This window comes from Echiichthys vipera, assembly GCF_963691815.1.
Source record: "Echiichthys vipera genome assembly, chromosome: 15".
NCBI lineage: Eukaryota > Metazoa > Chordata > Actinopteri > Perciformes > Trachinidae > Echiichthys > Echiichthys vipera.
In genome coordinates, this window is record NC_139840.1 from 14,375,688 (window position 1) to 14,402,024 (window position 26,337).

Sequence of the window (26,337 nt, forward strand, 5' to 3'; positions counted from 1 at the left end):
TGCCTGTTGGACTCAGGGAGAGAGAAAAACTATTGATCTTTGGTTATTAGCCAAACCTTCCACTGAGCTCATGCTGTACAACATGAAATAAAGTAGAATTAAAAGTGATTTAATGGTGGCTTATCTTCAAAATATATTTTAACTACAGTTAAAATAATAACAATTTTATCTGTGTCAAAATAATACATTATCAGACCTGATTCCTTTGAAGCCAATCACTTTACTTGGCAGTCAAATAAACCTCTCCTGTTCAGACAGCTCTATGTGAAGGGAATACATGCTGTACTTATTTCCCCTACCTTTTCCACGCTAGTCGTCTCTCTTCATGCCTGTCCCTTAAAATGTCCCTGCTGGGGATTTTATCTCCTGGTTCCTTTTGAAGCGGTGGCCTCTCTTTGCCTCCATTATCTTGTAATTTGTGAGGGATTATGCTCTGGAGCACACGCAGTCCACCCCGTTGCTTAAGAACTGTGACAGCTTACAATAATTGCCATGCTAATTAGGAAGAACTAACCCAGTGCGCTTCTTTCCCTCACCAGACCTGATTTGATGAATATGCTTTGATTAATGTCTGAAGTGGTGTTTCCATAACTTTCCAACCATTATATTTACATATACTGTATAACCAATAATAAGGACTGACTAATATGTTAACAAAATGTAGAAGTTATTGTTTCTAAGACAGCAAAGAGAGAACCATTCAATCCTGCTACTGAGGAGCTTTAATGTAGGTCATAGACCATGAATAGGGGGCAATAATTGCAATAAGATCAATACAAACATCCCTGGAGTATAAAATGAATTATGGTCAGTTCAACCATAATAACTTGAAAAGATTCCCTTTAACCCATGATGCATTTCACCATTGAGGGAAGCAGTTACAGTTACAGCAGTTAGCTGTAGAGCTGTATGTAGAGAGCATGGCACTATGGGAGTAGTGATTATTCTCGATGCGAGTAAGGGCATGTGGCTCGACGATCTGACGGAGGGTGAATGAGAATGGGCTGTAAATTAATGGGAAGCTGATGAGGATAATGAGGTGTGGAAGTGGGCAGGGAAGCACAGGTGAAGGGAATGAGGTGAATGCAGGGCAGATGAGGGTGGCAAGATCTGCAAAGACAGGAGAGTTAGTGATGAGCAGATGAACACAGGTAAAAAAAACAGTCCCTAAGCATGTGACCCCGTGACAGTGTTTTTCCCACTTATAACAATGAAAAAAGTAATGCAGAGTCATTTCTGCGTTTTCCATGTATTTATGATGTGGGTTAAATGTATCAAAAGCAGAGGATGTAATATAAGATGCTGAATATCCACTTAAGGAGGCAGTTCCATGACATTTTCTGTAATCCCAACCAAGTCTTGAAGTTTTGATGCCCAAAGTCGCCTTTTGTAGGCAAAAAAACAGTCACGGAAATAGTAGTTTTGGTACCTAACCCTAACCGACACAAAAAGCCGTTTCATAAGATATCATGCAAATTTTTCTGCAGAACTTTTCGTATGATAATCCTGCGAGGCTTGATGAGAATACCTGCGTAAATATAGCATCTGCACTTATTTTAAAAAGAAACTTTTAAGTGGCTTTTCCTTCCCTCAGCATAGTGACCTTGTCTGTGTAAACCAGGAAAGGGTTAAGATTGAGTATATTTTTCACCCTTATAGTCCACAACATGTTAAGGATGCTCAGAACTGACAAGGCCAAACATTGCTGTTTTCATCGCTCAGGATTTCTTTTTGCAAAACCATCAAATCTTTTAATGAATATGTGGCCTAGTTGGGAATGGGGAAACATAAAGACTTCAACATTGAAATAACTATTTTCTTCTTTGTCAGAGCAGCTTGTCTATGTTCAGAGTAACAGCTGTTGGCACTATCCAAATTCAATCCTCTGTGGCATTGTTTGTGATAGTGATTTAGTTGCATGTCAGTCCCAGCCAATTACATGTGTATCATATTTTGTTTATTCCTTGGAAGTCCACTTTCTGTTCACTAGCCTATGATTGAGGTTCCTGGTCAGCCCCTCAAAAATACATCTCTGTTCTCACAGGTGCCAAAGTAACTTATCTTTTAAGTCCTCCCTGACAAATGCACCTTCATTACAGCATGACCTCCCATCACCCTCTGCTAGATATACACCTACAGTATACCTCAGGAGAACTGCCGTAATTACTTGAAGTAAGCAGGGCATTCAAAGCCACACATTCAGAACTGACCTTCAAAAGAATAGAGCCCAAAATCAAAATGTCTAGGATGAATGACCTTTAAAACAGAAGCAAGGTGCAATTAATGGCAGAGAGTTAAAATGTGACTGTGATGTGCAGGTTTTGTCTGTGTGTGTTTCTGTGTTTTTTGCCCAAACATTGTCTCTACTATACTGTCTCTCTGACAAAATCTTTGGAAATAAAACACAGCTCTAACCTGCTCAGACATCTGAATCACCTGGTGCAGCAAATACTTCCATCTAGTGTACAAAAGAAGGATTAGGCTCTGTTGATAGGTTCCCATTTGGAAAATTACTGTATATGATATGCTTTATGTAATGACATTTTATTTCTAATTTGGCATATCATTGGAAATATATTTCCAAGGGTTATATTTTATATGGTTACAATTGTAATCTAAATATTGACATATAGAAGCACAGTGACATTGTTAGAATTAATCTAAAGTAGAACCGTAAAAACGTCAAAGGAATTTATTGAACCAATATAAAAAAACAACCTGATTCTAATAGAACTGTGAAAAACCTAAATGAACCAAAATGTTTTTGTTATAAAATCCCACTGGATTTTTAGAAAGGTGTGGAAATCCTGAATGATTCTATTAGAAAAGATGAATCCATAGTTAACAAAATCCAAAGTTTTTATATTAATATTTTAGTGTTGACAATACAGTGTTTAATAACAGCAATGACGCAAGCCTGCTAAACTATCAACCTCAATACTACTCCGATGAGAGGTAACCGCCCGAACATCTCATAAGGTAGTCCAAATTATCACAACCTGGCACCAGTAAGATTTTTTACATGCCCAATTAAATAAAAAGTAGCCCAGTTGTGATCTAACTGGCAACTTGCTTCAGGGAAGATTACCATGGTTGTGTCCAAAATAGCATGACCTAATATTCACAATATTCTCAATATGTAGCCTATACTATTGTTCAACATACTTTTGTGCAAATGAACAGTAGCTTAGTATGTATAGTTTCAGACATACTGTAATTACCAGGTCACTTCCTGAAGGCCGTCACTATCGTTACCTGTGCCAACCTTAGCTCTGGCATCACCAGATAATGCTTAAATTAGGCTACTGGAAAAGCAACTAGCCTAATGGGCGCAGCAGGTGACAAAACATGTAGAAATGTCTATTAAAAACGTTATTGATATTACAGAGCAGCCTTGTCCGCTCCCTGTTGTCTGTTATGAACATCATCGTCATCACTAATGCATTGCATTGTGGGTAATTTATGCCGTTGTTTGCAATATTTTTTGACTGGAAATGGAACCACGCAATTCTTGTAGGCCTACTACTGTTTTCACACTGGGGTTTCAGACATACTAAAAATATCTTTTTAGCCTATAGTGTGTTCCAGACACAACCCTGTAGGCTATGTTGATTCTTAAAAGTCCGCAGTTTAATAATACAAATGATAAATAAATAAATAACCAGAGCGCTTATTATTATTCATTCTTATATAGGTCTATTATTTATTTATTTTATTTTGTTTTATTATTATTTTTGGTTGCTTGTTTGGGGATGGGGGCCCTGGACTATTTGAGGGGTGGACAGGAATAGATAGATACGTCCCTGCACACACCCGTTTAGCTCCTTGTCACATGACGACGACCAGCTGTCAGCTGATTGACGTGATCAAATTTCGGCTGAGGTGTTCAGGTCCCTCAACTCTGACTAAACCAGACTAAAGTCTGCCAAATTTATGTGGGTTAAGAATTGAAACCTGTAAGTCTGAAGTAATTGTAGTTAACGTTAGTTAGCAAGTTAAATGCATTAGCTAAGATAGTTACTCTTAAGTAAACTCGGCCTGTATGCTTTGTTGTTGTCTTTTTAGTTTCCCACATTTAAGCTAAAAGACAGGAATTTAACGTAACTTACGCTAGCTTTATTATTGGTCCAAAGGAAGTAAGGTGGTGATGGAGGCAGACACACCTGAGGAAAAGCTGCTCTTCTTTGCTAAAGAGGGCAGTTGTCCTCACATTCAGAGGCTTCTTCAGTCGAGGATCAACCAAAGCAGCTCTCTCAACATCAACTGCAGATGTAAGTGAAAAGAAGACGCCATGACAGTCCACTAGCTTCTATGTCAGAGTGTTCATGTTCCTTTCTGTCCCTGTAGCTATGTCCAAAGCCAGCTCAGGATGGACCCCCCTCCATCTGGCCTGTTACTTTGGACATGGGGAGACTGTTGCGGAGTTACTCAAGGTGAGAATTGTCCATAGTATATTATGTCCAGTACATATTTGCAGCCAGTGAAATTTACTATGCAATATATTTGCAGGCAGGTGCAGATGCAAATGTGCAGAATAACATGGGTGACACACCTCTGCACAAAGCAGCTTATACTGGAAGAAAGGTTCAAAATAAATAAATACACATACAAATGTTTTTGCCAAATTATCCCTATAACAGACTTTACCAAATATTCCCCCACTGAAGTTTTTGAGTGATGCCATGTGATGGTAATGTTTGTATTTTTACTTGATTTAAGGAGATCGTTCTGTTGCTGCTCCGGTATGATGCCCGTTCCAACATAATCAATGGAACAGCTCAAATCCCTAAAGATGTCACAGAGGATGATGAAATCATTACAATGCTGGAGGGTATAAAACTATGCGAGTTTTTTTTTTTTTAATTATTGATGGCTCCTCATTAGTGTAGATCAGCTGCCCTTGTTTTCAAATCGTTTTTGATTTCTGCAGCTGCAGAGAGAAGAGAAACGAGGCGGCGAGAGGAGAAACTTCTGGAAGCAGCCAGAGAGGGAGACCTCTCCACGCTGTCTAAACTGGTTAGCATCTGACTGTTTTGCAGAATATAATTACACTCGAACAGCATCTTCCTTACTTTAGACACATCACAGGCACATTTGGCGTCTCTGAGATCATGCACAAAGCACAGGATTATATTCATACTTGTCCAGATTTTGTTGCAAAAGTCCAACATGTTTGATGTATTTGCGAAGGGTCTGACCTGTCTGATGCTTAGACAGGAAGCAACTAGTTTGATTCCTCAAACAAGATAACGTGCCAACTTTCCAAATTACCTGCTCTGTTTTAGCAGACCAAAGCAGATTCTCCATGTAACCCTATTGACATATTGTGTCACTGACTTAAAACGGATATTTTAGATATTTAGATAAAGATAAGATGAGAGAACAGTTGTGTGTAAAACGAGGCAAATGTAAAAGTCTTCTGTTGTGTTAAGTTGTTTTCTGTTGTTCAACTGTCTTCTGGGTTTTTTTTCAGCTAAGTGGAAATGAAGCGCCAGATATTCACTGCAGGGACTCGGTGGGGAATACACCCTTACACTGTGCAGCCTACAGGGGGCAGAAGCAGTGCATTATAAAGCTGCTCAAATCTGGAGCCAGTGCTTGTACCAAAAACAACAACGGTATATCACTTAACTTTGAACATCGACTCCTATTGCTCTTGACAAATGTATTTATCATCAGTGCAATAATGTTTAAAGTGGTGATTTTAAAGTCCCAATTAGTTTTTAAAGAATGCACATTTTAGTCATTACTACAGTATGATCTGCTAGTTTTGTTCCTGGGTACTGCATGATAATTTTTTGTTTGGCTGACTTGTGTTGCAGATCAGACAGCGTTAGACCTTGTCCGCAGTGATCAACTGAGACCGATTCTAGCAGCCTATCAAGACGAGGTAGTTGCAGATGAGTAGTTTTTATACACACTTTTCATTATATGAGGTAGGTACGTGAATTAAGGAACAGTAACACATTTCCCTAACCTGGGAACCAGACAAATCTGCCAAGCTCATATTCAGACATCACAGAGGTAAGCCACCTGTCCTGATTTTGAAAAGTTACATCGCGTTTCACCGATGTGATTAGTTGCAGGTCTATTCAATTGCGTCCAGTCTGCAGTTCCAACACAACACACCAAGCTCACAAACTTGGATCATACGGTCAAACAAGGTGGTGCTGATCATAAAGAAAACAAGATTCTGTTACCCCATTTCCAATTTCTTTCCTAAAATGCTTTCAGAAACACATTTTAGTGTATTGTTTAGCTGTAATCTGAGAAGTTGTGAACCAGTAACCATTTATTTTCCTGCTGTAAAACTGTCAAAGCAACGCCCCAACTTGCAAGTGTCGCTCAGCACTATGGCTGTAGGTCCCATTTTGTTGCTCTGATTGGTTGTCGGTCTATCCAATTGTGTCCAGCGGCATTTTGCAATATAATACCCATTTGAAAATTAGTGTGATGATGCAAGGCTACATTTTCAATCTCTAGAAAAAAATGAGTGCATGTACTGTGAGTCGGTGTCATTCACTGTCTATCACACTGTAATGTTTCGCAAATTGTTTTGGTGATCCTCTGGCCTCTCCACCGTCACCGTCACTGGGCCAAAATCTAGCAAGGATAATATTTTTTACCTACGGAGCATCAACACTTGGTGTGTCTAGCACTTTAATCACAGATTGGATGTTTTGCATTTTCTCTTTTCCCAAAAAAGGCGCTATCCTGCTTTTGGCCAAAATATAGGTGCACACAGCTATCTTTATGCACTTATTCTTTTCACACATCTTTATACAAGTTCTCTTTAGTGACTGGAGAAAAAACCCTTGCAAGTCAGCAGCAAGCCCTGGCACAGCTTCAGTGCAGATCGTTGCATAGGTCACAGTGGCAAAAAAAGGATCAGTATTAAGTAAATTAAAATGTGAATTATTTACCCCCTGAAACTTTTACTGTAATACAAAAAAAACAGAGTTGTGTGTGTCTGGTCTCACCAAAACCTCTTCAATGCTTTCAATCAGACTCTGTCTGTACACAAATCTTAGAATTATTATTTTTTTCTCCAAAAAGGATGTGAGCAGTGGGGTGCAGAAGATTGAAGGCCCTCTTTGGAAGGTACCCAGATGTTGAAGTGTATTCCTTTCTACTCTTAATATGTCAGGCAATGTTTTTGTTCAGGCTCCTTCACATTTGACGGTATAGGCTTTACTTTTTTTACTTTTTGCTCAACACAATACTATTGTCTTGCATTTCACATCTTAAAGTGTTATACACAAAAGTAAAAAGTTCTAACTTTCTACATATATGTATACATTTATATAATTTACTATTGCTACAGAGTTTATTTATTATGTGTCTCTGACAGAGTTCACGCTTTATTGGATGGCGATCCCACTGGGTGGTAATTGAGGATGGAACTCTCTCCTGGTATCCCAGACAGTGAGATAACTTTATATGTATGCCGCTTTCTTAAGCAGTTAGTATCTACATATGTAGTATATGGTATATTCTGTCCACATGCTTTTTTTGCCTTGTCACCTACATTGCCTGAAATAAAAGATCTCATTTTCTTAGAATTAATTCTTTAGTAGTTAACTACTACATACAGTTTAAACATTGACTATATATGTACTGTATTACCACACTTATTTTATACAGTACAGTGTGTGTTTATGTCAAATTGTCATCTGTTTCTTTTTCTTTCTAGGGCTGATGCGCTGGCTGGTGTCAGAAAACAGGGCTGCAAGTCTCTAACACAAGCCTACTGCATGGTAAGTAGTAGAGGTCAGAGGCTCATTGTAATCGTCTAACCCTCATGACTATCCGAGGATGCTTACTTGGATGCTTCAGTTGTGATTACATTGTACACATGACATGGTGATGTTTGACATCTAGTGCAGCAAGCGTGACTAAGTAATTTAATTTTGTCATTATAGGTCAAACCATGGGATCATTGCTTCTTCGTACTCAGGTGCTTTGATGACACTGTACATTATTTTAAGGTCTCCTCAAAGACAGATTCAGTGGCAGCAAGAAAAGTGAGATGAGATTCAACTTCTATGCTGTTGCAATACCCTCCACGACCCCCGCGCCTTCCCTGAACAATCTGATTGAGAAGTGTATCTACAAGGGTCAGCAACACTGTAAATGTTTCTGATATTTGTCCATTTAGAGATGGTTGGATGCTTTTGAGGCACATTCATCATACAGCACTCGCCACTGCACCCAAGAACAGATTATCAACGATGCAGATGATGATGATGATGGTGGCGTGACGGTGAAGAATCTGTCACAAGCCCTTCAGGTAAGATTAAGTTCAGACCTTTTTAATGAGATATATTATTAGGCGACAGAGAGGAAGTGCTGTTCAAGAAGGAGGATTCTAATGTATCTCTCTCTTACTGTGCTCTTGCAGGCAGCCAAATTTTCCCAGCAGAAATTGGAGAGTGAAGTGTCAATATTTGTATCGATGGTGAAGAATGAGGAGAATTATGGTAGGAGTCCTGTTAATCCAGTGTCCTTTTCTTTTTTTTTTTCTTTAAGTGCTGAAAAGATCAGTAAAATTATTGTTTAGTCCAAAAATTACAAGCACGGGCATCTGATGCCAGCGCTTCATACACGCACCCGACAGTCCCTGCCCAAGGCAATCGTCAACTTTCCAAAGCTTCTTCTTTTTTTACATTACCCTCCAGTTTACCTGTCCAAGAGAAGAACAGCGAGCTCCGAGACAAAGCTCAAACCAATGGAACTTCTCCATCTTTGAAACACAATGGCGATATTGATACGCGTTTCTAATGCGTTTGTGTCTTTTAGAGTAATGTACATTACAAATCTTTGGGGTAATGTACATTACAAATCTTTGGGTTTGGGTTATTCGTCAGACAAAACTACCAATTGGAAGCTGTGAGTTTTAGGAAACTGGAGAAAATGGGCATTCTTTCACTACTTTCTGACATTTTGGAGACTAAATGATTAGTTCATGAATCATTTAAAAAAAGTCAACAAATGAATCCGTTAAAAAATAACCATAAGTTACAGAAGTTATCCATTCACTCTGATTTTATTTATTTATTTATTTTTTCAAAAGCATTGGCTGCCCCACTTTTACTGAAAGCCAAAGAAACCAGTGAGCTCTCCAGTGAGACCTGTGCTGCTCTCCATCTGTGCCTTGAACTGCTGTCGAAGCAACAGGAGGTAGGGAAACGTCTTCTTCTTCTTAATAATCAAGCCTAAGCATGAAAAATTAGACCATACAATACAGTTGCATTTGGGGTTTGGGCTATAATTGTCTACCATCATGCCATACCTCACATAATTGAATACAGCAGCAACCAAAGAAAACTTTGCAAAGTATAAATATAATGTTGGCTATGAATGTGAAACATTGTTGCAGAATTTAAAGGAAGTCTCTCAAAGTAATCTGCAATAGCGTTCTTGATTGTTTTGTAAGCTTCTTTTTAGATGAGCTGCAGCCCATTGAGCATTTATGAATCTTAATCTCATTTATTCACATACCCTCACACGTTCTGTTCTCCTAGTGGCTGAATAAAATGTATTGAATGATTACCAAATCCTCAAGCTCCTCCCCTTTCAGTAGCTCTTTCATACCAATCAGGTTTATAGTTTGTGTGTGGCCCATGTCCCACTGGCCGTGCTTTGCCCTTGGGGGGAGCAGTAGAATCGTGTGGTAATCACTGGCATGTCTGTAGGAAGGACACAGGCAAGATCCGCTTTTATGCTTAGGTCTGCATTCAGCTTGCAGATCAGTGTAGATGCTCACACTCTCACACTCTCTCTCTCTCTCACACACACACACACACACACACACACTAACACATTCTGTGACTTGGATCCACACACTCCTGCTTAAGGGAATGGCTGTGCATTGAGCGAGAGAACTGAAGCGCGTGCATATTCACAGACTCAGCTGGAGATATACGTATTCACGCTCACACAGTGAAAGTAAACGCTAGCAGGCACACTTCCACATGCCAGAGCATCCGAGCACAGGAGAAAGAAGAGGATAGGGACAGCACTCTCATCCAGTATCTGCACAGGTATAAACTAAACTGTTCTTCCTGTATCTTCTTGTATCCCAGCCTTTATTGTCAGCCAGACAACTGGCTGTGTTTGCAGTGAGCTGGGTACGGATGACTTACTTTAGCATAAAGTGTTTGAAGTTTGACATAGATTGGATTTAATCTGATGTTTTAGCGTTGGTTGATTTCATGGTTGGTCTGAAGCGTTGGCATAGGCGAATGCTATTGATCAATATGCAGAAGTCATTCTTATTGTTTTAATGAATTCAGAGTGTGACATTGAGCATGCTTGAAGAGGCACTGAGCGCTAGACTGCTCGTTACATTTTTTTTACTGAGATCATCTCATAATGTAATGAATTCCTTCAAAGTAAAAGGATGGAGAAGGATAGATTCAGTTGCATTGAGGACTTCTTTGAAATTAAGAACTGAGAGATCATGAGTTATTCTAGTTTTTTTTCTCATTACCAATTCATTTGAAATGTGCATACTAATATGCTACATCTCTTATTGTAAAACCATTGGCAAAACAGGAATTATAATTATATGGAGATTAAGGATTTGTGTGTCAGCGTGTGTGTGTGTGGTTTTGTAGAATGAGGTGAAGAAAACTGAATTCATTTTCCACCAGATACAGCAAAACTCGGCTCTGAAAGTCAGCTGGATATAATACGGCTAAACAATGCCCTAATGCAGCATGTTTACACAGTGATGTGTGCATTGCCAAACCACATTATCTTAGTATGAATTGGCAACAGCTGCTGTCCTGTCACAAGGAGTAACCCAGCACAGTTATCACAGGGAGACTGAGAACTATTCTCGCAGCGTAATCACCCGAGAAGCATTGCAAGTGTCATAACAATGGTCTTAAATTAATTTCAGACAACTAGATAATATAAGAAGGAAATCTCTTAACAAGCGTGTGACATCCACTCTGCTAAACTGGTTTTACTACATGTCCTAACTGGATTATATTTTCTACACTGCTGAGGTTAGCTGTATTAGGCAGTATTAACTCTAATCCCACATTCCCCATTGTTCTGACATAGACGCCTCTGATGCTGCATGCTTTGTTGTCTCTAGTACATAACATACAGCAGTCATGTGATTGTACTTTGATGTCCGGGCAGATGTAAAATAGAGAGGCATGATTCATAACAATTACAGTGTTACCCTTCAGCAGAGTATATGTGGTGGTCTGACCCATTTTACCAGCAGCTGCAGAAATAAAGTAGTGAGTGCCACATTTACACAGTATATGCAGGGCACAGTAGGAGTGGTTGGTGACTACACTGAATTTAAAGTGTCGAGATCTGAGCTGCTAACTCTCATACACATATTCTGACCCACCGGATGTAGACTTCTGGGATAAAGCCTCCCATTGGCTGCCTATTTAAGATGGCATTCTCCTTCCCTTCCGCTGTCTGTTTTGCAAGGGCACCACTGCACTATCCGGGCTTAGTGCCATCCAAGACGATTGTGGTTGGTTCAAAGAAATACAAGCAAGCCCCCCCCCCACCAAATCTATAAATGTGTAACTCATTTTCTTTCCGTGGAGCTAGGCGCACAAATTCACAAGTCCTAGGTGTTTCTCAGGCAGCAGGCTTTCACAGCTGTCAAGACAACAAATGGAGGCTTACTCCATGAAACCACTTAGTGGTGACAGGCAGATAAGCATATCTGTCAGTTTGTATTGCTCTGAAGGCAGGCGAGTGGCCGCATAGTTTCTTTTTCTTTTCTCTGCAGTCATTCATAACTTTTTGTTGAAAGCAAATTGACCTTCAAACCCTTGGGGATTGGAGAGAGCACAAAACACAGTTTGACCTTTTCATCAGCCATCGTCACATGGGTAACTGACCTGCTGACTGTCTTTCACATCCAGAAGAGACTTCACAGGGCACAGCTTAATGATTCCCTTCTCTGTTGTGGTCTTAGGAAGTGCATTCGTTCATTCTTTCATCTTCAACCGCTTGTCCCTGTCGGGGTCGCGGGGGGCTGGAGCTGATCCCAGCTGAAATCGGGCGGGAGGCAGGGTACACCCTGTACAGGACGCCAGTCTAGGAAGTGTATATTCAACCTTATTGTTTTGACCTTATAAGCCAAGTGTATGTACAGAGAGATTGGAGTATTTCTGTGTAATTGGTACTGCATCTCTCTGCAGCACCAGTACTCCTGCTACAATCAAATGAAATAGTTTTTTGTTTGATTTGTTTAGTTCCTAGACATCATATAGTCATGCACAGTTTCAAATACAAATACAGTTAGTTATAATTATTTCAGAGTTCTAGCCTGGAATCTACCAAACTCATGTTTCGGTCATTCAAGCAGATAGGTCTGGCCCCTCTCTCATTCAGACGGATTTCCAGCTGGCCTGGCCCTGGGCGGACCAGTCACATCCCTTTATCTCATGTGGGGCAGGTTTAAGACAAGGACTGATAGCGTCACTGTCCAGTCTGCAAGCCTGTTCAGCGCAGTTTACAAAGATCACGAAACTCAGATCAAAGGTACACTATGCAGCGTTGATCAAATATGACTTTATATTATGTTACTGTATTGGCCTATTTCTATCAAAAAATGTTTTTGGAAACATCACTGGTGCAGAACAAAATGCCATAACACCCCTTGGAAATTGAAAATTAACTGAGATGGTCCAGACTTATACGCTTCTGCGATAAGTCTGGTGATGCCAGAGTACTGTAGAGCTATGATAAATTGGCCTCCAGGTTTTCCTCCCCCCTCAACAGAGAAAGCAACATTTCAGAACAAAGTAAAAGCTATACCCTTTGGGGTGTTGGCCAAGGAGAAGCTTCCCTCCCAGGCTTCAGAAACAGCTACTGCACATAGCCTCAGCAGGGCTTAAAATAGCGCTGCTTGTGCTCAGGCGAGAGGATGCTGTGAGAGCGAAAGAGCTAGTCGGGATAGTTACACAACAAAGTGTTCTGTTCCTGGATGGGTTCTTAGGCCAAATGTCTGGGACAGGGAGTGTTAACACGGGCTCCTAATCAGCAAGCTCCTTTGCTATTACACTATACATCTACATTAAAAGTAGCTTGAAGTATTTGGAGGCTTGCAAGGACATCCTTTTTGGCACACATGAAATGGCTCTCATAAACCCCTGTTTGTGTGTTTTTGCTGTGGATTTGAAGCATGTTAAATGTCATATTTTGCCAACTTGTTAGAACATTTTTGGAACAGTGGAGGATGCTGCATTTCACAAGATGTATATTTTTTAATTTAGTATTAACTTGCTAATTAATTTTCTCTGGCTTTATCTACAGCCATGTGGAAGGACAGATCTTGCAGTTGGAGGGAAAACCAAAGATTTCTGTGGTTTTCTCAAATAAGTATTGAACATTACAGAACAGGACCCACGTGGGTTGAACATAGAGCATTGCTAATGTGATGACAACAAGTGTGAAGTTTTGAAGTTTGTCCTTTACTCTAGGTGCCACACAGCTGTGGAACTTTATGTAAAAGAAGCAGCTCCCCCTCATTAGCAGCAACATGAAGTCCATTTGTATGTTCAAGCATGCAAGAATACAGGTCTATGTGAAGTGTGCATTGTTAACTTTAGTGTGATAGCGTTTTTGGTTACATCAGATGTGTGTATTTGTAGAAATGGGGTGATATGTGGCAAGGTCATGAATGCTTCACTTCGCATTAACTTAATGCAGCTTGAAATATTCTGACCAGATGTTTTATTGCTCTCTGTTGTTAGATCTGCATATTGTTACACATGAGTCATTCGCACATTTCTGTACATTGTATGTATAATGAAGTGATACTGAGTTAGGTCTAGTGCAAACAAGAAATCAGGTTTACATTATGTCTCTCAGTAATGTACATAATAAACCCTTGGTTGGTATTAGGGTGCACCGATCGATTATTCATGGATTGGAATTGATCAATATTTATTACCAAAGGCTGAATCGGCAACCTTGAAGAAAGAACACAATCAGCAAATTGGTAAATATGTCACTCAGTGTTTTTACTGCCTCATCCATCATGTGTGGCTGACCTCCACCACACGAGAGTCTGAAGCAGACAGTATATGTTTCCGGAATAAAGTTGGAGCTGCTGACCGTCACTCAGGCCATTATCTATTTACTGTGTATGACGGGAGTAAGAAAATAACAAAGCACTTGAGTATCACAATATTATGTTTTGTGATCATGTATTTTAATTCATAATTTAGACACAAAATTTGTGCCACAATGTGTTGTTTAAGCCCTGGATCACTAGGCAGCAGTTTTAATTATACTATGACAGTTTTCCTAATATTACATTTTGAAAAATGCAACATATCACCATGCTTAATAGTGATAGGAATCAAGAACTGGTTCCAGTTGAAAACTGGTAAAAAAAAAATCAGAAACATAATCTTATACCTCATTTCCTGCATTTTGACAAGCATGAGTTATAACCCACCTTGAGCACATCAGGATATGTGTTGACAGGTTGACAGCCTAAAACTTCAGGCAGTATAAGAGTTGAAGATGAACTTTGTTTGATAGAAGACATTGGCCCTGCTTTTCAGATTTACAGTGTGATTTTTGAGCTCCGGTTTCTCTCCGCGGCCTTCCCCAAGGTGACTCTGGGAGTGTTTTTAAACCATTTCTCCATTTTAATGAGTGTTATGATTTCTTTCTTTGCTTTGTGAATGCTTTTTGTGTATGCTGATCGCTTTGTAGCATCTGTGGATTTCCAAGTTGCCTGTCTTCTGTTTAGTTTAGTAAGACGCATAACAGTAGTGTTAAACAATAGGAAACACTGATCTGATCTGTCCCGCTGTGGCATGGCTCAGGTTGCCCTGGAGGGAAACTCAATACTGGGCTACAGAGCTGTCAGAGACTGGGGTGTTTGGTTCCGACTGGAGGAAACCAGATATATGGGCAGGGCTAGAACAATGACCTGCCGCCAGAACCACAGACACACACACTGTTACAGCTACAGAAGCAGACCAATAACTTTTTACCAAACCACCAGTCAGTCAGTCAGCCACAAATATGCCAGATTCTCCTCACTGTCTCAATATTTTCATATTCTTTACCCTTTCTCTGTGTGTTTCGTCTGCCTGGTGCTCCTGTGTTTGCAGGTGTGGAGCCTGAAGTTGGAGCAGGAGGTGGAGAAGAACAAAGCTCTGACAGAGGCTCTGCAGACATTGGCAACTGAGCACCACGAACTCAAGCAGCCCCAGTGTAAGAAAAGGTCGTCTATCCTCAGTATCCTCACAGAAGATGACTTCTATGATGCTGAGTCAGGTCAGCGGCCTCTAGGTGGACAGTTGAAGTAATCGAACAAATATCTTATTGGGGTTACACAAAATCAGTACATCTTGTTCTTCATACAGCGTCTTGGCAAGGTCATACATTAAACAAATTACGTCTCAAGCTTTATCTGAAGCATTTCCAACCGTCCAACTTTTAGTAATTACGCTGTCGTAAATATAGCTTTACACGTGCATTTGTTAGGATAACAAAACTAGAGAGTCTGCAACTTTGCTAACACAGCCAAACATCAAGCAAGTGCAACAAAACAAGTCAAAGCAAACTGGCTAATATTACTCACTACGCCAACAGCGCAGCATCCTAAAGCCTTTTTCAACGACTAAAAAGCCAGTGCGAGTTGTCAGGCGGCCTCTTGCTCTAGTTCTGGCACGAAATCGGTTCTACTATCTGCCAGCATTCCCCACTGCCCTGGGCCTGAAAACCACCTCCTCACAGCAGTCCAAAGCTCCTGTGCTAGCAGTGTCAACACAAACACACCCCCGGTGCCTATAACCGCCTTCAGACTGACTTCAATATAAAGGATTCGGGCCAGATTTTGTGGGAAGGATGTGACTTTCTGCTTTTTCCCAATTCCCTCACCTCCTTTCAGCTCGCTTTCAGCCGACATTGATAGCTAAATGGAGTCCGCTAATGTCAAAAAAATGTCCTTTGTATGGTCTGTGGAGTCTGTTGAGTGTGTGGGCGCGAGCAACAGGGTGCTGACCACAGTTCACTAATAGCCACTTGTGTCGCTAATAACAAGGGTTTTCTGAAAGTTATACAGAGGACCTTAAAATGCATTGTTCATTGACATGTGCTCATTTATCCCATTGGACAACTCCCTTTACAGGTATTGTCCTCCAGTAGCACTATAGAGCAATGCTTTTGCAAGTGGGTTGGTTGTTTGAATTGTGCATGTGTGCGAACATGAAGACAACAAGACACATGGGTTGTCCATCTGTCCATCCCATCCTTGTTTCAAGGCTGTAGTTCTAGTTACAACTGCTGGCAGTAAAGAGCAGAGAAGAAGAGTGCAAGCTTGTAAACAATACACAATGTAAATTTATAAATGTCGCCCTCCGCCCATTGACACTTATTTCTCTGAGATTGCCCAGCTAACACTCCCAATATCCTCTTCTTCTCGAATCAAGGGTAATCAGATTGTGATTAGCCTTTGCATCAGCAACATGTCTGTGGTAAAACGGCCCAATGGAAGTTGGCTTCTTTGTGTACCCAAAAGCCTTGCTATGGTGAGAACATCTTCTACAACATGTTTGTGCACCATGGACAAATCTTTCTCAGGAATCATTGCATTATTCATAGATAGCCCCAAGGTATCTACTAGCCACACTGCCTGTAGACTCTAAACTGTGCTCAGCATATACACTGGAGATCAAAATTAGAGAACAAATTATAAATATTTGATTTATTCTGAAATATTGTTATTTCTTATTGTTCAGAATTTGATAGAATATCTGCTGTGGCAATACCACTGCTGTACTAGCATATTTTTTTAAATAACCAAGGTACTTAAACAAAAACCTTTATTTTGTAGAAAAAAAACAAAACAGTGAGCAAAATTAGAGAACAGTAACCATTGTGTCAGAAGTGCCGATTTAAACAATGTTTTCTCAGGGCTTTAGGATTAAAAAATGAATAGGAAGTATTGAGGCCCTTGCTTTGAATGACTTCAGCACATCTGCGCCCACAGGACATCACTAGTTTCTCACACTGCTCTGGTTCGATCTGCGTCTATTCTTCTTTCCGTCTCTTCCACAGTTCGGTAACTGTAGTGGGTTTCTTAGCCATGACTTTGTCACCAAGACTTTCCAGAGATTCTCTATGGGGTTTAGATCTGGACTCTGGGCTGGGCATTTCATTCTTTTAATATACATAGCTTCAAGGAATTGCGTACTCGTTATTTAAAAAAAACAAAACATGCTAGTACAGCATTGGTATAGCCACAGCTTATATTCTGAAAAATAAAAAGTAATATTTCAGAATAAATCAAGTATTTATAATTTGTTCTCTAACTTCGATATACAGTTTACATGAGAATTTTCACATGCTGATTGTGTGAAGTGTGTACAAGCCTAAACACTACCGTACAGCCATGCAACATTTCGCTCAATATATTATTCACTATCCAAGTGCATGTACTTACAAAGGGCAGTAATAACCTATAACTCAGACAAAGATAAATACAGTCGTCCATCATAGTGTCCACACACTATTCTCCCCTCCCTCCCACGTCACTAACGGGAGGAGGAGTAGCATTCAGCAAACACAGAGAAAACAATGTTGGAGGAAATGAAGCCTCTGTGTGGCCTCTCATTGGAACACAATCCTCAGGTGGGGTTTGGCTGACAGCGGGGAGGGGGAAGTTAGAGAGGAACTAGAGCACAAGTGTTTATTCACGGACAGCATACTGTTCAGCCTGCAGCTTTCTGAGCCGGCCACCGGAATCTGTGTATGTATGTGTGCGTGCACGTATTTGGCATGACCCGGCATCTGCCCACTGTCATCTTCTCACAGAGTCGGACTCGGAGCTCTCGGTGAGCGGCTTCCTGTCTGTGGCCAGTCATTCCTGTGAAGAGGACGAGGGGAGAGACACCCCCCTTCTTAGCAGTCACTGCCGCCATCCCAGCGCACCCAAGGGGCCTACCGGAATGTCAGGGGAGGGTAACCATGGCAACCCACCTGCCCAGCACAATGGAGTCAAGAAGCACAGGTGGGACATGCTCCAGTTATGATGTCACACTTGTTTGCTGGCTTAAATGATGGCAAAGGCACAAGTGGAAATAAAAAGGGGAGCCATGCTGAGTGCTCTTTCTGAAATTTACTGTTTATTATGCGCGAGACTTCGTTTAAGATAATTATCGCAGCTGGTAGCACGATTCAGTAGTGTATATAAGTTTACATGGCCAGGTAACTAGAATAAATATTGCACATGTGACCTTTTTGTATGCATGCCTATAGCAGGTTGACCTCAGTCAGCAAGAAGACAGGCCAGTAAAAAGCAGTGTTGGTGTAATGGCATACCAAATTTCCACTCTAGTTTGTTTTTGTAGTCAGGTGTTTTTGTTTGAGCACCCAATCCACAGAGAGTAGACTGTTTTTGTTTTTCCTGACAGATCCAACTCTCCAAGCGAATAATCAACACAGCGCTTGGTGTTCGCTCTGTGGGGTTTGTTTGTTTGTTTTTTGTCCGTGAAGATTTGACAATCTCTTCCATTTCTGTGGATGCTGATTCTGGCTTGGCCTCTCTTCTTTAATCCAACAAGTGATCCATGAATAATTCAGCATGTGCTGGCTCAGAGTAGGAGTTGGAGGAAAGGGGCTGGCTGGCTAGCTCTGTGTGTGTATGTGTACATGTTAGAGTGTGTGTGTTGTGCATTAAAGATGTATGAGGTGTCTGTTTATTCGGAATTACTCTTGTCATTCAAAGATTCATGTGTCCTTGGTTGCCGGGCCTAAATGTAGTTGTTAAACATTTCTCTCACTCTTTACATTTCTATAAGGACCTTCCCTTCTATAGATTCACCCAAAAATATCCAAATAATTTGTCTTTGACTTAAGATCACAAATGCAGTCGTGATGAGTATTGATAATGTCAAATGTGTACTGTATGCATCAAGTACTTATTTAGCATGTCCACATGTACAGTATAGACAGTCTAGCCTGGCCGGCGGCTCTACCAATCAATACCATTTTGCTTAAAAGCTTCCTTTTATCTGTATTTCTGAAAAACTGAAACATGAAAATTAAGATTGCTGACCATATTCTAAGCTAAATGGGAAAACTTTGTGAAGTTGGAGCATTTTATCTAAAAAAGTGAAGGGTCCCATGAATCTTCAGACATCTACAAGTACTGTAGGAAATACCATATATTTTAAACCTCATAATCATGTTTCAGTTTTTTAAAAATGAAATAAAAAATCTATGTAAAAATAATTTTTGGGGCCGAGGCTGGTGGAACACAAACTAGGGCAGAAGTATAGTCTACCATGCATTACCGCGCCGCTCCTCCTACAGATGGAACAACCCCCACCCCATCCCTTACTTCTGTGTTTATTTAGCTGAAGTAATGGCTTTTATTTGTGTAGTCGCTTCAGCACTCAATTTTAAACAAGGACACCATCTGCCTCCAGCAAGCTTACTTGTAAAACAGTCTTCACTACAGTCTTTTGGAAGGTTAAAAGATCTTTTCGGTTGAAGCACAGAGTCGAATTTTAGAGGGAGTAGGAAAGCGGCTGTGCATGTTTAAGTTAAGAAAGAGAAAGTTCAATCATAATTGATATAAATGGTTTGCAAATGTTATCATCTTGAAGTGATAAATGTTTCTTCATATTTAAAAAAGACTAATTTAAGCAGAACATCTTATAACTATTCTTTGAAAACAGCACATGCGCACACGCACGCACAGTTGTACATACATTCATGGGTATTGCACAAGACTTGACCAGGCAAGCTGAAAGCTCATTAGCCTACAGGTGTCAGATGACTTTGTACTCAAATGGAGGACCAAGCTATGTTGTCCGCTCTCCAGCTTTTAAATGGTAAAAGCAAAATATTAATGATTTCAATGTGTGGTTTTCCCAATACTTGTAGGTATTGGATTTGTGCTCAGTGCCATATTAGAAAAGTAAATCATTTTGAGTATAGAGGCCAGATGACATGCCCTCAGGCATCAATGTTTGCCTGCTGTGAATTGCACACCTGACACAAGATAAGCTATCTTATATTTAATTTAATAATTCCCCAATGATCATGTAATTATCTGAATAGTTGACGGTGCTTCTCCCTCTCTTTAAACTGCTGTCCTACAGAACATCTCTACCGACTCCCATGTTCTCCAGGAATGACGTCAGTATCTGGAGTATCCTGAAAAAATGCATTGGCATGGTGAGAACAGACTGATTTCCTCAGGCCGATGTACCCTTTATTTGTTGTATGCTGTGTGGAAAGATTTAATGCTGACTTGAGACGCAGGCTGGTTGATTACAGAAAGAAAAAATGACCTGTTATAAATTAGTTTTTACCTCTTAACTTATGACTTCAGGAATATAGTCATTAGGATCAGTGTCTTGGAGCCCTAAGGGAGCTTTGTCCTCACCCAGCCTCTGCATGGATTTAATTACATTTAATAATGTCTATTAATGTTTTAATTCCCCAATTAAATTTCACTAATGATTCATGCATATGCAATTCAGTAGAAAGATAGATACAGACACTCATGGGGTATGCTTAAAGTGTGTTGAAGAGTGCAGTCATGTGGTTGTTCAATTAAGATATGTGAAAGATTATCTTTTTTCCTACCGCTATTTTTTTCTGCTATTTTAACCACTGCTTTAGGTTTGTTTGTGCATGTCAGGCAAAACATTGTTGCGGATATTAGAGTTGAACGAAACCTTTAATTTTTCAGTCTTGATATGATTGTATTTCACTGTATAAATGTGTCAGTGATATATTCGCTATATGCTTTACCAAGATGGGATGTAGCTCTGCTGTATTGACTAGTATTAGATTTGAGAACTGTACCTATAAATTGGTAACTAGCCGAGCACTACTTGGGCAGTGGATAGCGTATATTTCTATTTTCTTACAGTTTCTTTCATCATCGTCTTTTTCAGGAGCTGTCAAAGATTGCCATGCCTGTGATATTTAATGAGCCTCTGAGTTTCCTCCAGCGGTTAACAGAATACATGGAGCACACCTACCTCATCCACCAGGCCAATGCCACAACAGACTCTGTCGAGAGGATGAAGGTACCACAATATAATGCAATGTCACATTATTTAATACTCCACATCAGTGTCTTTTTTTTTTTTTTTTTTTTTTGATAAAACAGCTGCATGTTATTATGAGACTCAATAATATTTTCTGTCATTTAATGGATATTGAATTAGTTGCCTATGGTTTGGTTATAAGAAGGCGATGCTCTGTAGTGTGTTGCAGCATTTGCTGTTTCAGCTGTAGCATCACAATGGGAGAGGACTGGGAAACCCTTCAACCCACTACTGGGGGAGACCTTTGAGCTCATCAGGTGAGACAGTGGACTCATCTGAACATTAAATGTACAAATATGTTTCACAGGCACACTTGCATAAAACGGTTGGCATTAAGTGAAGAGATTTTAAAACAATATATTGCAATACCAAACATGTGTCTGTTCTCCATCAGAGACGATTTGGGCTTTAGGTGGGTGTCGGAGCAAGTAAGCCATCATCCCCCGGTCAGTGCCTTTCATGCCGAGGGCCTCAATGAGGATTTTGTCTTCCATGGCTCCATCTACCCCAGACTCAAGTTTTGGGGAAAGAGCATAGAAGCTGAGCCCAAGGGACTCATCACACTGGAGCTGCCCAAGTGAGTGACTTTGTGTATCTTATTTGCTTCCTTTTGAGGAAGTGTCATCTTTTGTCTTTACCTTTTTTGCTTGTTTTGTCCCTGCAGATATAATGAAGCCTACACCTGGACAAACCCCACCTGTTGTGTCCACAACATCATCGTTGGTCAGCTTTGGATCGAGCAGTACGGCAGCGTGGAAGTGATCAATCACAAGTAATAGCAATTCCTTTTTTTTTTTCTGGCGCTCGGTGTGTCTGCAAAAGCATTTCTGCCAGGTTCATTTGCATGCACAGATACTCGGGTGCAAGAATATCTCTCTCTCTGTGCTCTGCAGTGGGGTGTTGATCTACTTTCAGATTCCGCTTATTGATCATGGGAGCAGAACTGAGATAGTTGCCATTAGAATAGAAGAGCAGGATAATTAAAATTTGAAAGCCTCAGCTCGCAGGAGGAGAATAGTGAAAGAGAATTGGTAAACGGTCTTTCATTCTGTGGCAGGACTGGAGAGAGATGCAGCATGATGTTCAAGCCCTGTGGCCTCTTCGGGAAAGAGCTCCATAAAGTGGAGGGATACATCCTTGATAAAAGGTATCTTCCTAATTTATTACCAGTGATTTCATTATTCATCTGGTGCTTAGTATTGCTTGTCAGTAATGTGTCATATGTAATGAAACAAGAGTTTTACTCATCAGTAATGCTCAGTGATGATGTAAGAAATATATAAGGCATCTAAAAGCTGTGTTCTCTGTATGTTTGCAGTAAAAAGAAGCTCTGTGCAATCTATGGCAAATGGACGGAATGCTTATACACAGTAGACCCTGTTGTCTTTGATGCCCACAAAAAGACTGACAAAAAGAATTCGGATGAAAAGAAGGCCAATAAACGGGTATTATATTAAACTGCTTTCAAAGTCCCCTGTGTCACCTGCCTCCATTTGGTTCAAGTTAAAAATAATGTGTGTGTGTATCTCTGTGGCCCCAGAACAGTGTGGATGAGGAGCCAGAAGAGATGCCTCCACCTGATGCTGAGACGGTCCAGGTCATCCCAGGCAGTGAGCTCATCTGGAAGATAACGCCACGACCAGACAACTCAGCTAAGGTACGAGAAAACGGGATGGGCGGAAGGAGAACAATTTGTAAATGTAAAACTGAAAAATCAGGCATAATGGCTCAAGACGCAGCAGGCAAAAACATTAGGCGTTGTGCAAGAAACATTCGTACAAACATGAACATCAACATGAATATCTCAAACTGCAAAACCACTTAAAATATTTGACCCACTCCCGTGTCAGTCTTTGATCACCTTGTTGTGGTGAGAAGTTTTAAAAAATTTTTTTTTTATATAAAAGCCATTTTCATATCGGACCACTTCTTCTTTATTATAGGAACATTACGACCCTCAGGTGACATGGCATCACCAGCGCTCGTTATTTTTTCCCAGTCCTTGGCTTTATCGGGAAAGCAGGACTTCAATAGGACATATGAGGCAGGACAAAGAGTCTGATATGGTAATATTGGGGCGTTAACTATGCTAATTTACAATTCTTGTGAACGCACACTCATTTACGCACAGGTGGCATCCATCATGTTCATGTGTAATGTACTGTACGAAATAAAGTAAGAGAAAGTTTTGTGATTTTTGCTGTCTAGTTTAATCTGAGTTTCGTGAGCCTGGTAAATTGCACTGAACGGACCTGCAGACTGGACAGTGATGCTGTCAGTCATCGCCTTAAACCCGCCCCACATGAGATAAATGGGTGTGATTGGTCCGTAAAATATCAAACCACTGGCGGTCTGTCTCAGTGGGAGAGGGGCCAGACCTGTCTGCCAGAACAAATTAATCCAGGATAGGTTACCAATACAAATATAATGTCTGTAAATGGATGTTATTTTATAATACATAAATTTGAGTAGCACTTGCATACACCAAACTTTCCGGTGTAATTCCTAGCTATACTCTGAAAGTTTTCACAGAGGAGTTAGTTCATACACCATTCATAGCCGGATTTATAAAACCCTTCCTGAAAACATGGGAAAAATAGTTGGGTTTTTTTTTTGGGGATGTTGACTGTAAAATCTGCTCTGAACCCCAAAACGTTTGACTCTGATGCCAACTAAATTAAGCAAGAATTTAGAACCAGGCTTATCCAATGTCCTGATTTCTGTTCAGGAAATGTATGCAAATTAGCACATATTTATATATACAACATGATGCCTCATTTGCATTTTTAAAACGAACATTTTAGGAAACTTGTAATACAAAAACTAAAACTTAATGTAAGTAATTAACTGAGGAAATTTCATGCTGACGTTAGTTAAATGCCCTATTCATCTGTAGAGTCTTGACATTTTGTGGTAATTTAATCTCCCTCTCTGGCAGTTCTATGCATTCTCCACATTCGCCATGCACCTAAATGAGCAGGAGAAGAGCATGGAGGGGGTTACTCCCCCAACAGACAGCCGTCTCAGACCGGACATTCGCGCCATGGAAAACGGAGATATAGGTACAGTGTACGACATTGATTTGAGTCGATTTTATGTCACACCAGCTTAAAACTATCAGTTGTGGTATTCAAATTTCCATGTCTATGACTTTACATAGATTTGGCAAGTGGAGAGAAGAAGAGACTTGAGGAAAAACAGAGAATGGCTCGGAAAAATCGCTCCAAATCAACAGATGAATGGAAAACAAGGTATGTCATTGAGTAATATAACATACTATCATTGCGCCGTTGATAATTTCTTTTACTAATTTCCTCCTTATTGTCTCGTGTTATCAACTTTGTCATCCCCTTTAATTATACTTGAGAAGGAATGCTGCGCTTGGCCCAAGGTTTGCTTCAAAGCTTTGCCTTCTTGCTGTTTTTCTGGTGTGAAGCCTTGCACAACACCACCCTCCTCAGGACAAAATGCACAACTACAACTGTATTACTGAATGCATTAAGACATGACACTCATGAAGACACTGGTGTTTAATACTGGGAGACTAGCAACATTTTTTTGTGGTTTTGTGCATGTATTGATTTTTCTTTTATATATTTCCGTTATCCCCAAGTGTTGTACTCTTAATACACTTAATTAATCCTCTCATTGTTAAAACTGCAGGTGGTTTCAGCAAGGAACCAACCCTCACAACAAAGCTCAGGACTGGCTCTACTTGAAAGGCTACTGGGACAGGAACTACACTAACGTGCCTGACATCTACTAACTGGTAAAAATGCACATGGATATCTACTTTTACCCCCTTTGGACTTTATCTGCTGTACTGGGGTTTGTGCAAGGGTTCCTAGGACGTTCAACAAGGTCCTGGAAATGGTACAGAACAGCAGGTAGGGTTGAGAAAATATGCTTTTAAAATATCTTTAAGCAGTAAAAAGGAAGTAAACAGCAGTTATACCAGAGGCATATATTCGTTTGAACAATAAAGCACAAAAACTCTAGTTTTCTTATTTATTGTGGTTGTTGACCACTTAAGTATGGTATAGACATGTATTGGAAAAGCTAGAATGTATTTAAGAAATATTTATATATCGATATATATGTTAGTTAGATGGAGTGTTTCAACAGCAACCTTGGTTTCGTTGGTAGTTTGTCTTAATCTCTGCTGGGCGTATGAAACATTTTACTAATCGGATTCAGTGCAGAGACTACAGACAGCTACAATGGATTCCTGAGCACATCGATTAAAAAACATTTTCCTTTGCAGTACAATGAGTGGTGCATATAATTAGTGTTTACCTTTTCAAAATTGGCTTGTTTGCACAGTCTGCTGCCATGATTGAAGGTCGGTCTAGTAGTTTCCCTGCATCCGTTTCTTTGCAAAAATGATGACAAGTAAAATGTTACCATGTCCTACAAGCTTTGTGGCCAGTACCACAATAAGTGTTGTATATAATTAAACCCTAAACAATGTACTGTATAGATAACAGTGTTGCACATAAGTCTACCTGACTCTGTGGACACAGTAGAACTTTTTTCAAACTATACTGAAGCAGGGAACGTGGCTCTGCACTTATTGTGTGCGTGTTCAAAAGTCTTGCTATAGTTACGTATGATTAGCTTTATTCCTGATCTATTTGAAATCCAACTATCACATTAAATGCATGTGCATCACTAACTATGCAAGCCTTAACCACCTTCACAATCAAGCACTGAATATTACTTTTCTCATGTTGTGGACAGTTGCTATAGGTTTTAGTTTTTTTCTGTTATCACTTGTTTGGGTATCAAAACAGAATTTCTATTGTTGCTAAATAAAAGCTTAATGTTGATTGAACTTTCTTGGCTTTGTGTAATTTTTTGTTATTTTAAGAACCCATGTCTGCATTGATGGGTGTCTGTTAGTTTAAGGTGTTACAAGAGTGGTATTAAAAATGAAATCTTGATGTATTTTTACCACCACCTGGTCTACCATGGGCCATGTCTTACTTATTACACCCCTAGCAGCCATCATCAAATTTGTCTTGGGCTTCCTATTTTAGTGATTTGCCACCAATTTACACAAACTGTTCAATTTCACAGTTCATCCCTGAATGGTTTAAAATTCCTTTCAGGGCTGAACTGAAACATCTATATTAGGAATTATTTTTTTGTTTTCATGTTTCTAATATATCTTAATGCAATAGACACCCCCTAGTGCTCAAGTGAGTACATACTATGTATTGATTTGAAATTGTTGAATGATTGAGTTGAACTCAGC

At 40.0% G+C, this 26,337-nt stretch overlaps 1 protein-coding gene across 1 annotated transcript; it reads left to right on the forward strand.

The window, feature by feature from the left end:
- Positions 1-4,147: 4,147 nt before the first annotated feature.
- Positions 4,148-24,991, forward strand: LOC310958312 (oxysterol-binding protein-related protein 1-like; the record flags this gene model as incomplete). The annotated part of the gene is made up of 27 exons (XM_083929206.1): positions 4,148-4,275; positions 4,364-4,433; positions 4,510-4,584; positions 4,720-4,831; positions 4,931-5,016; positions 5,474-5,618; positions 5,823-5,890; positions 7,057-7,101; positions 7,352-7,425; positions 7,694-7,757; positions 7,923-8,024; positions 8,159-8,290; positions 8,402-8,480; positions 9,074-9,180; positions 15,120-15,285; positions 17,827-18,022; positions 20,121-20,196; positions 20,925-21,059; positions 21,240-21,337; positions 21,475-21,657; positions 21,745-21,852; positions 22,138-22,227; positions 22,399-22,525; positions 22,621-22,737; positions 24,019-24,142; positions 24,241-24,331; positions 24,744-24,991. 27 exons carry the CDS (start codon positions 4,148-4,150, stop codon positions 24,844-24,846), a joined length of 2,901 nt encoding a protein of 966 aa, XP_083785332.1. The 3' UTR covers positions 24,847-24,991.
- Between the last annotated feature and the right edge of the window lie 1,346 nt (positions 24,992-26,337).